The sequence below is a fragment of the Pristis pectinata genome, chromosome 9, assembly GCF_009764475.1.
Source record: "Pristis pectinata isolate sPriPec2 chromosome 9, sPriPec2.1.pri, whole genome shotgun sequence".
Taxonomy (NCBI): Eukaryota; Metazoa; Chordata; class Chondrichthyes; order Rhinopristiformes; family Pristidae; genus Pristis; species Pristis pectinata.
Genome location: NC_067413.1, coordinates 39,729,338 through 39,741,514, shown reverse-complemented (window position 1 = coordinate 39,741,514; position 12,177 = coordinate 39,729,338). Strand labels below are relative to the sequence as shown.

Genomic DNA, 12,177 nt, shown 5'->3' with positions numbered 1-12,177 from the left:
AAAATGGAGGACAAATTGTCCTTCCTCTATAGGAAGGATATCGAAGCCATTAGAAGGGTTTGATGTCGTTTCAATAGAATGAGACCAGTAATGAAGAGGTTGAAAAGTAGTTCTTTTGAATGACACACAGAATAATCTCAAAGGTGATAATTGAAGGCACTTCATAAAGTATTTTAAGTATAGTCACTGTTGTAGCATAGAAAACGATGAAAGCTTGTTGAATCAATAACAAGCGAGTATAAATTCTGCACTAAGAGAATAAATTGTGAAGTTAAGTATTTTTCTATACATGGTTCCATTAGTCTGGGGATAAGTAGGCACATGTGATTAGTGAGATGGTGAAAATAACATCTGAAAAGGGAACTGGATAGGTTAAAGTTTTATGTTAAAAAGGGGAAGTATATGGGTTTCAAAGAGAAAACACAAGGGGATGAACTGATGAAAGTTATCAAATAAAATCTATCAGGAGAAAAGTAAATGAGTTACTGGAAAGAATGTAGTAAACTTTAAAATATATATATAAAATCAGGTTCAGATCTGTAAAGGGGAATTTACAACTGAGTTAATCACAACAGGAGGAAATTCTTCTAATGTCGTGAACAGGAGCACCATCAAAGAAGAATTGATGACTTCAAGTGTGAAAGTAGAGTTGCAATGGATGTCATTTATCAATGACTTGAATGAAAACACCAATGATTGCTGATGACACAGACATGTAGGAAAGTAAGTTGTGAAGAGGGGATAAGGAGGCTACAGAGGGATATTGATGGGTTAAGTAAGTGGGTAAAGATCTGACAGAATACAGTGTAGGAAAATGTTAAATTTTCTATTTTGGCAAGAAAAGTAAAAGAACGTATTATTTAAATGGTGAGAAATTGCAGAACTCTGAGATGCAGAGGGATCTGGGTGACCTAGTGCATGATTCACAAAATGTGCAATGAGGTATGCAAGTGCAGCAAGTAATTGGACAAGCTAAGAGAATATTATTGTTTATTGCTAGAGTAATTGAAGGTTGTACTTCAGTTATATAAGGCAATAATGAGACACTTCTGGAATATTGTGTACAGTATTGGTCTCCTTATTTAAGGAAGGATATTAATCCATTGGAATCAGTTCAAAGAAAGTTTAGTAGAGTAACACCAGGGGTGGGTTGCCTTATGATGAAAAGTTGGACAGATTAGATATTGGAGTTTGGGAAGGGTGGGAGAGCACTCGATTGAAGCATCCTTAGGGGTCAAGAGAGCAAGTTGTGGGAGAATTTAGAATTAAGTGTTACTATTTAAAAATAAGGGGCTGCCTATTTAAGACAAAAATAAAGAAATTTTCTTTTTTCTCAGATGGAATTCTCTTCCTCAAAGGGAAGTAGAAACAGAGTCTTTGAATATTCTTAAGGCAGAGGTAGACAGACTCTTGATAAGCAAGGAGATTAAAGGCCACCATGGGTTGATGGAAATGCCAAATTGAGGTGACAATGAGATCAGCTATTTTCCTATTAAATAGCCAAGCAGGTCCGTTAAGTGGCTTATTCTTGCTCCTAATTCATGTGTAGAACCCTCATGGAATGTCAGTGCCAATATAAATTTCACCAAAGACACAGAAGCTTGAGAGAAGAGAAACCAAGAAGAAAAACATTACTTTTTCTTTCAGCTTTGAGAAATCTTCAATGCATACATAAATCATTCGGACATCATTTGGAACTCCTGACTAAAGTAGAAAATGCATACTATTCTTTTGAGACAAATGTGTGTCTAACACAATTTAATAGCTATGAATATACTTGTGACTGTTGAATTACTGTGAATGAATAACTTGCTTTATTGCCATCTTCCATCAATTTTATCCACTGTCCATAATGAAGAGGAGTGTGGGGTGAAATGTTGATTCTGGTCTTGCATCAGTACTTTAGAGGAAGTCCTGGAGAAATGGTACAAAAAAGTATTTCACTTTCTCCCACCAATGTTATGCTGGAACAGTGGTCAAGCTCTTGCAGAAAAGCCAGGCAATTAACATATCAATTGTAATTCATACATCCACATGATAACCAGAACCCAAAAGTAGGTAGCAACAAACAATCTGCTGGAGGAACTCAGCAGGTTGAGCAACATCTGTGGGACGGAAGGAATTGTCGATGTTTTAGGTTGAAACCCTGCATCACGACACAGTGCATAATTGTCTTCCAAATAATGAAGTAGAATGAATCCATTTTTTTTTGTGTCTACTTACCTGTTTTGAAGAATCACGATGATTTACTTATACTAAATGTAAGTCAGAAGTAAGAGAACACTGATGTACTGTGTTGAATGCTTAAGGTACTTAAGTCACTCACTAAAAACAAATTGAATGCAACCCACTTGATGTAAACACTTACCTAATATATAAGTATGGCGATAGGAACTGATTGTGCCCATGTCAATCAGTGAATGTCAACCTGAATGCTGCTTACAATCAACTGCAAGTAAAAAGTGATGGATCCTTTAGTGTCTTTTATGAGAGCTAAATATTACTGCTTCATAAACATTGGTTCATACACAGCTGTCCAGTACTGGGCAGCACACTTTATGAAGGATTTGGAGAGCGTGCAAAAATGATTTACCAAAATAATTCCAAGGATGAAGGTTTTTAGTGACGTGGAATGACTGGAGAAGCTGGGATTGTCTTCTTCAGAACAGGGGAGGTTGCAAGGATTTCTGTTAGAAGTAATTAAGATCATGAAGGGTATGGCCTGTGTAGATAGAGAGAAACTGTTCCCATTGGTGGAACAAAGGGACATAGAATGAAGGTGATTGTCAAAAGGAGCAAAAATGAATTGAGGATTTTATTTTAAACATGGCAAGTGATTAGCATCTGGAATGCACAGCCGGGGTAGTTGTAGAGGCAGTAGTATTGAAAAGGCAGCCGGACAAGTATTTGTAAAGGAAGAATTTTGCAGGATTGTGGAGAGAGGGCAGGATGTAACACAAACTGAGCTAAAGCTAGTATGATTCCAAGGGCCGCATGGTCTCCTTTGGTGATGTAACCACTCTGAGGTTCTGTTGGTGAAGTGCAAAATAATCCACCTAAACAGCCTTCAATTCCACCATTCACTGGTACAGATTACGTATGTCTTTCAGCTTTCTCTTATATTTTTCTCTTATATTTTCCATGGAGCTCAAAATAAAGTTTGTTTGAATTTTAAGAAGGAAGAAAATAGCAAGGAAGACAAAAAGATTTTTTTTTGGGAATCTAATATAATTCACATTGGAGTTCTACATAGAAATTAATTGATAAGGGATATTCTCAGCACTGAACTCTATTTGAAGCATTCTTTATTCTAAAACCCATTGCTTAATTTGAAGTAAAGTTTGAAGGTACAGAACCTCTTGTCTCTGTAACCTTTCTCTGAAAGCATCTTTTTTTATTCTTGTCCTGCCTCATTTAAATTCACTGAAGGATTTGCTCACTCAACAAATTCTTTTCACCTCTCTTCCAGTAAAACCATTGCAAATGGAATTTCAGTGCATATCTTATCATGCATGTGGATCAGCCCAAACCATTCATTAATTCTCAAGCAATGTTGGAATTTCAGAGTGTAAAGCTCAGCAGATCTCACTGTGACTGAGCTCATTGCTGGATAATCTTTCATTATAATCCATCCAATTCCACAGACTATCTTTATTAAACCCTGTGTGGTGGCCACATCCTCTGAGTTGGTTTAATACCTAATATACCACACAATTGACAGATTCTCTACAATATTTCATACACTCATTTAAACCACACTCCAGGCAAAATTAATTCCATTTCTTACATTACAAGTGGATCAGATTGTCAGAGGTGGAAAATTTGAAAAATAAATGTCTTTAATGAAAAGAGTAAGGATTGAAATTAAATGAGAAAAAATGGTAATGCATTTTATACAGTCAAGCGGCCACAGAGATGAAAAGGGCAATTTTTTTAAATACATTTGAAGATTGAGTGGATTGCGTTGTTACAAGTTTCAATCATTTTGAACACCATCATTTTATTTTTATTTTTATTAGCGACCTTTACCAAATCAATGAAATTGTTACATTTGTACTATTAACATTTTCCTCATTTTGGAGGGAACATATGATCACGGAGACTGTAAATTGGCCTATTTTTTTTAACAATAAAGTTACGCAACAATTTGTATTTTTTGTAATGTATTTAACACTGAAAACCATTCAACAGCAGTCAGTTGTGCTGTACTACAGGTGGCATAGTGGCACAGCAGGTTGTGCTGGTACATCACAGCTACAGTAACCCAGGTTCAACCCTGACCTCTGGTTTTGTCTGTGTGGAGTTTGCATGTTCTCTCCATGACAGCATAGGTCCACCACCCACCCTCGTCATAGGGTTTCCTCCCACAACCCAAAGATGTGCTGGCTGGTAGGTTATTTAGTTACTATAAATTGCCCCCAGTGTAAGTGAGCGGTAGGAGAATTAGGGTGGAGTTGTTGGGCCAGTGAGATAGAATAGGTTACAAGGAAACAAATGGAGAAATGGGATTGCTCTGAGAGTTAGCATAGACTTGATGGGCGGAACAGCCTCCTTTGATGTAGAAAATATGAGAAAGTAGAAATAATGCGGATTGTTTGGGTGAGCAAGGAAGAGGGTCTGAAATGTGTTGGAGGAGTGGAGGGATTCAGGGAGGGAATTCTAGAGCACAGATCCTGGGCAACTGAAGGCATGGTTGCCAACGGAATAATGGAAAAAGCAGCTGTGTAAGGCTCAGAGGAAAGTCAAGGATGTACAATAAAGAGCATTATAGAGATAGGGAAGAAAGAGCATGTGGAGGGATTTCAGTGCAGGGATATTAAAGTTAACATGTCAGCTGGGGACCCAGTTTAGGTCTGTAACAACAAAACATGGCTGGATCTTGGATGAGATAAAATTCATGGGGAATTGGAAATGGAGTTGGTTTATTAATTGTCACTTGCACCGAGGTATTCAAGATAGGCTGCTGGCAAGGGAAGTATTAAATATTTGAAATCATCGTTTCATTTCCATAAGCAATAAAACCAGAATTATTATGTACTTCATTTCAATTTCATTGTAATGCTTGCAAAGAATTATAATTCGTATTCCATCAAATTAGTATATTTCCAAGGTAAATTTTGTAAAAAAGCATCTAAAAGCCTTCTGTCTCAGTCATGGATTAAACTCTTTCTATGCTGTTAAAGGGTTAAAAGGGCCATAGTGAATGAGTGTAATACTAACTCAGAAATGGAGCAGGCTATGGTTGTGAGCTGGATTGGGATACAGCTGAGCCTGATCTACCCGCAAGGTTCTCTAGAGGGCGATCAGTAACAACAGTCTTAGTTGATTCCATCTTCCCATTCCACTTGGATTCGAAAGCCAGCAGTGGTGATAAACTCCAATTTTAACTGAGATGAGTTAATTCAGTTCAGGGAATGAATTCATCCCTGTTCAAGCCCCGCTGGAGAACAATTCACCTGACACTTCCTTGCAGTCAAACATGCAATTCAAAAGTAGACACATCAGTGAAGTACCAAAGAGTTTATATTCTTTAAGTTATATTCTTTAATTTAATTTATATTCAAAGAGTTATATTCTTGAAGATGAAGTACGTTTGTGAAGAGAACATTCCACTTATATCCTTGACTCTAGGATCCTTCTTCCTTACACAGGGTCTCAAGCATTTGTTCTGCTTTATACTCATGAGAACTCCATCTTTCCTTCCCTTCTTAAGCAGTTGCTCAGCATTGAGGGTAACCTGTTTCCACTCTGAGTTTGTAGTGACTAGTGGGACCAATATGGGGCTCACAGACCCTGACACAAATGGGAGAGGAGGTGTTTGATGGGACAAGCGGTCTGAGGTAGTACATACCTTCCACTGTTGGTGCAGAGTTTTTGTGTGCTCCCTATGTATGGACTTGAAGTTCTCAACACCATTCCGAATGCTCCATCTCTACTTTAGGTAGTCATGATGGGCCAGTGATTCCCAAGAGTCAGTGGGGATGCAGCAATTTTCACCAGGAGCTAGTAAAGTTGCTGCTTCACAGCTTCAACGACTTGGGTTCAATCCTGACCTAGGGTGCTGTCTGTGTGGAGTTTGCATGCTCTCCCTGTGACCACATGGGTTTCCTCCAGGTGCTACTGCTTTCTCCCACATCCCAAAGATGCAAATTGATAGGTTAACTGGCTGATGTAAATTGTCCCAAGTGTGTAGGTGAGCGGTAGTATCGGGGGGAGGTGATGGGAATGTGGGGAGAATAGAAAATGTGGGGTTAGTGTAGGACTGAGGAACATGCGTACTTGATGTTCAGTGTGGAATCAATGGGCCAAAGAGCCTGTGCTGTAGCAAAAAAAGCTGTTGGTGGAACTCAGGGGGTAAGGCAGCATCTGTGGAGGGAAATGGACAGTCAACACTTTGGGTCGAGACCTTTCATCTGGACTGAAAGAGTAGAGGAGAGATAACCAATATAAAGAGGTGAAGGAAAGGGGTGGGGCAAGAGCTGGCAAATGACAGGTGGATCCAGGTGAGGAGGGGTGATTGGTAGATAGAGTCAGGTGGGGAGGGCAGGGTAGAGATAGCAACGGAGGCTGGGATGTGATAAGTGGAGGCAACAAAGGGCTGCAGATGACAAATCCAATAGGAAATGAAGGTGAAGGTCTGACTGCATCACTCTGGCGATCCCAAAGAGTCATCCTATTGTTGTGTGGAAAGCCACAGTGTTGTCCTGACATTGTAAACTTGTAATTTATTTAATAACAGCCAAGACCTGTTAATTTGCATTACTAATTATTTTCCACTTTCTTAAATAGATACAGAGAGTGTCAGAAGTGGTGATGAGATTTGGACACTCTGCCTCTTTCGGAATACCAAACAGCAGGAGTGATTTTTCCCAACTGAGATAACAGGCCAGACTGTTCAATTGGACATCGCCCGTGACTCACCGACCAGTTCCCAGTGGAATGTTCTGTGCTCATTATTTACTGATGGGCCTGCCAAACTCACCACTGAGCTAAACAGGCTCAGGCAAGCCCCTCATGGTTCATTGGCTCACAGGGAGGCCAGGTGAATGGATCCACCAGTGCTGATGACAAGTGACATTTGATTCCCTCCTCCAACATCCCCCCCCTCCCCCTAGATGATTGAGAGGGAAACCCTTGTTTTTGCTTTTGTCCTTTATTTGGAATGGGGTGGGGCCTCATACAACCCTTTGCCCAAATAAGAACATGACTGAGAAGCATCACTATGGTTTTCCTTGAAGGAGGGATATGTTAAAAATATACCCACACATTCATCTTTATCCTCTTTTAAAATGCATATGCCCCCCCCCCCCCCACCTTACCCAAGCTCGGCACTATCTTTCATCACTGACACCAGCTCCCAGTCACCCCCCAGGACAAAGGCCACTCTCCCATTGCATCTTTCCAGAATTTCCCTCTCCTACACCTCTCCCCCAACCCCCTCCACCCAGTTTAAGACAGAGACTACATTCCTTCCTGGGATTTCACTCAGTCAGAGACCTCCCTCCACTTGACAATCCAGGTACTCCAAAAGAACTTCCCAGGGCCTGAATTTCTGGAAGGGAGTTGGCCCCCCAACAGGAGGGGTGGGAGGTTAAGCTCCCAGCAGCATGGGGAGGGACCAAAGTTGTCAGTAAACAGAAGGTCATTGGTTTGACAATCACGGAGAGACTTCACCAATCCAGCCATCTTCCAACTAGGGACGAAGGTAACTGCTGTTCTATATGTCAGATGATCCAGCCCAGCAAATGGATGTGAATGAGGAACAATAAGCTGTGTAGTTCAATTCACATAGCACATGATGGAACAAATAAATACGCCCAAACCACCAGATTTCCAGGTAAGTAACTTGTCTAAAGATTGAAGACAGTGCAACAAAAAGTACATTGAGTTGGTTATGGGAGATAAACCATAGAGTGAAAGTAAAATTGTTCTAGTTTCTCAGTCATCACAAGGGAAGAGACTTGTCCCACGCCAAGAACCCTCAAATAAAACCCTAGAGAAGGCATTGGATACATTACAAGCAGATAACAACCCACCTGAAAATGAAACACCACTTCTTTACACATCATGATTAGCTAAGATTGTTAGCTGGTATTTGAAATTTAAGAGAGAGAGAGAGAGAGATGGAGACAGACACAGGAACACAAGGTTAATTGTGAAATCTAGAAGTCAACATTGAGGGAGTCAGTTAATTCTAGAAAAGGCCATACAGGCATAAAAAACAATGGAGATATTCAAATCCAGCCTGCAGATGTCAGGTGATTAACAGCAGGAATTATGTGAAGAAGCACAAGACAACAGGCAGAGCAGGGAAAGTGCAGTCAAGGTTATTTAATCATTGGAAGTATTATCTGTCAGTTCAACTATCTGAAATAATTGTGTCTAAGTAAAGCATACAGGGACTGGACAGTTATTTTGGATGTTTGTTTTTCATTATTAGAGGAGGAATGCAACACATATATGTACTATACGTTTTGATTGGGAGTTAGGGTGGGGAGTTATTTTAAGGTTGTACCACTTTAAGGACTGCATTATTTATTTGTTTTGTTTAATGTAGAAAGTTCCAGAAGAATCTTTGATCTACGGCTGTTTCCAGGGACACACAGAGATGGACATTAACTGCTGCTGGAAGATCGTGAAAGAAGTACTGAGGGAAGCACTGAAGCTTGGTACAGCCAATGCAAAGGCTTTTTGGGGAAGGACCACGGTCTAGGGCCCTTCTGCTACTGGACATGGAGGCGCTGAGTCAAGTGGGGAAACCCCTCAAATAACAAAAGGGTGTTTCACCCCAGGGGGCAATGGTGCGATGTAAAAAAAAGTTAACACTACTGAATGTATTGACCAAACAACGCTAAGAATGTAAAGAATGTAAAAGAAAGTGTTAATTCTTTTGTATCTATTTTTATTATGAATGAGATTTATTTTTGAAATATAAAAAATAAATTTCCAGAGAGTCTGTCCATCTCTGTGGAGTCAGCCACAGCTAGTTGCAGCCTGGCATCGTAAGCCTTTATAAAGTAGCTTGTGCTTATTTGAATAACCAACCATCTTCCGGAATTCTTAAACACCAACGTACATCGACATTCCTCACTAATGTGGCTACATTTAATGTGATGCATTGAAAGGCAGTGTGATGGGAACACAATAGGAATTTTAAGAATTCATTTATTATAGCAAATATTCCCCAGTTTTAATACTATGGTAGTTTAATTCACAAAGACGTGTTATTTAAACGGACTGAAACTATTATGGTTGTTTTTTCCTTCACACTGGCTATAACATCCTCTGAGGTAAAAGTGAATGTGCATCTTTGTAATTTTAAAGATCTGTTTCAGTGTATATTTCCGAGTGTCACTCTCCATCTAAAGAGCGTCAAATTCAGATCACTCCCTTGTGCAAAGCAACTGGGATAATTTAGTTCAGCCAGCATTAAAAATCCACTGCTAATATGCACGGAAGCTATTTCACTGCAGGCTATTACTCAGTCCATTATTTTCAGGAAAGTGAGTTTATAAATTCATGTCTAGATAGCACTTTGCTGTTAAAAGAATGTCGCATTGTCAGAGGGACCTGTCATCGCAGTTGTATTATCGGCAGACTCAAATGGAATCTAACTGATTGTTTACTGCGATTTGGTGGGTCAGTGGGATTCGTGCTGAACATTTACCGAGCGCTGCAAACTGAGTTTGCCACGTCTTTATAGACAAGAGATCTTATTTTCAGGAGCAGGGTTCAATGCAGCTCATCTCCTGAAGTGATAGATGTAAGTTCAAGCAACAACTTTATTATGTGACTACATAGCTGGGTGCCAGCATCTTAGTGCACATTGCAGTTATGAAAGTTTGCTTATTTTTTATATTTTCTGTAGAATAAAATCTTGGGATTCACAATGCTAAATTATTATCCTCCAATAAAAAGGACAAAATTGAATTTCCTGTTCAATTCTGAATATAGGAAAATAGAGAAAACCGTAAACTACGACTTGCATTGGTGGTTCAGTGGTAGAATTCTCGCCTGCCACGCGGGAGGCCCGGGTTCGATTCCCGGCCAATGCATCGACTCATTTTATCCAGTGAATCTTTCGTGCATTTTCACGAACGTGCTTCAATCATCTCATTATAGGTTCTGACTTAATTTTACTCTTCAGTCCTGGCAGCGCACAATGTTATTAATTAGATGTTGAGTTCTTCCTGGCCAACGGATCTTTAAACATAGAACAGCCACTCTCCACAGAGAAAGAAATTAAAAGTCTACTGTTTGAGAAACAAAGCAAAAAAAATGCTCCACTTTTTGTGAACAAGGGGCATCCTGAAATTTGCAAAGAAAGGTTTGATAATGAAATTACCATTACTGGCTCTTTACAGTCTAAGATATACCTTCCAATTTGACTGGCTTTGATGTGCTGGAGACTCTGCGGCAGGTTTGGTAGCGTAGAGCAACGCCAGTGAAGCAGCTGCTCTTAATAAGCTGCAGCTTGTCATAAAAAGATCGAGCCACTTGTAACCCCACAACCTCTTGAGCAAACGCTGGGAAATGAAATTTGTCTAAATACCTGTTTTGGATTTGGTGTTTGGGCTTGCAATTTTTAAAATCTTAATAGTTTTTGAATTTATGTAACTTCTTTTAAAAACATGATTTTAAAACATAAAAGACATTCACAATCATTTATTATCAGTGACAGGTTAGTCTGTGCCTTGGTGACGAGCTGGGCGACAGTGCCAAGTAAAAGAATGTACTTTCGACCGTGATGGAAGAATCAACAAGGTTAGGGGTACAGATGACGGAGATCTCAGCTCGGGGGAAGATCTGTCCCATGCAAAAGCCTTTGTGCTACCAACCCATGACTGCTTTAGATCAGAAATAAATTTGCTTTGTCACTGGGGTGTCTTGACTTATTGCAGACTTTATCATTGCTTCCCGTGCCTACTTATTCAGGATTTTACCCAAGAATGTGAAATTGATTGCATGGTTTAGGTACAACTCTGCCAAACTTCTTGGCTGTAAATGTAATATTTTCTTACAACATAAAAGGAGGGCATTCTGCCCATTGATTCAATGCTGGCCCTCAGAGCAATCCCATCAATCCCATTCTCCCACTTTTTTGAAAATCAAAAAAATAACCTGGATGTGCTGTAAATCTCAAACAAAAATGGAAAATGCTGTGAGTATTCAGCAGGTCAGGCCATATCTGTGTAGTAAGGTGCCAGGAGAATCAAGGGGAGTTGATGGGCACTTGAGGTACCAGGGAAATAAGTGGGGTTAAACTGCAGGGAAGGTGGGGAATGATGATGTCTCTGACAGTGTGATAGGGATAAACATGTGGTATTGGCTCAACGTTTATTGCTTTTTATTCCCATTTTTCTTTTTTTCCTCTGGGACAGGAGGACATATTCAGTCTGACCTGCTGGGTGTGTCTTCCTGCTCTGTATTTCACATCTCCTATATTTCTTTTGTCCATGTTCTCAGGGTATAAGTATGTACAGATTATTTTCAATCTGACTGCGCTACAACTCCTGGATTGATGTGGATCAAGCACCTGTTGGTTCTTTGGGTATTTGCTCCATAAACAGTTTAGTCATAATGAATTCAGAGCAGGAATTAATAGAAGAGAGACCTAGTAGAATTATTGGGAGCAGGCTATGCAACAGTTAATACCTTGGATTTAGCAGAGGTAGATTTGCAGTTAAATTCACCCAGACAGAAACTGAAGACAATTATGGGACAAAACTATGATGACCACATAGAACAGGTGAAGTCGGGAAGCAAGCAGCAGAAGTAGTATTAGATACCATTCAGTTACTGAGACCGCTGGAGAGCATTGCCATTACTAACCAGATGAATGATAGAATGACCAGTGAGATGGCTCAGCAGAATAAGAATATTATCTGCTCCACCTATACAAGCTGATTAACACAAATTTTCTGCAATTGGAAGCCCATAGAGTCCCAGACTGGATACCTGATGAACAGGTGAAGATGTGGAAGCCCCCTGTTTGTCATATCAGGAGCCTCACTCTGGCAAATCATGTCCTTGAGGCTTGTGAAAATGAGGAAGGCTTGTTGTATTTTGGGGCAGTGCTCCATATTCCTCAGCATGTTGACAACCACACATACCCACGAATGAAGGTAAATAATGTTGGAAAATATCATAGAGGCACTTGGATATCACTAAGTAACC

The 12,177-nt window shown here is 39.9% G+C and overlaps 1 protein-coding gene and 1 non-coding gene across 2 annotated transcripts in view; both read left to right on the top strand.

Moving 5' to 3' along the window:
• Nucleotides 1-7,795: 7,795 nt before the first annotated feature.
• The window catches only part of LOC127574504 (transient receptor potential channel pyrexia-like), a 74,449-nt gene continuing 70,067 nt past the window's right edge, over nt 7,796-12,177 (top strand). The window contains exons 1-3 of the mRNA XM_052023532.1: nt 7,796-7,837; nt 8,558-8,669; nt 11,935-12,125. Coding sequence (XP_051879492.1) covers nt 7,796-7,837; nt 8,558-8,669; nt 11,935-12,125 — 345 coding nt within the window. The remainder of the gene's footprint in view (nt 7,838-8,557; nt 8,670-11,934; nt 12,126-12,177) is intronic.
• trnag-gcc (transfer RNA glycine (anticodon GCC)) lies at nt 9,985-10,055 on the top strand. Its single transcript has one exon. It is a non-coding gene; the product is annotated as a tRNA-Gly (tRNA).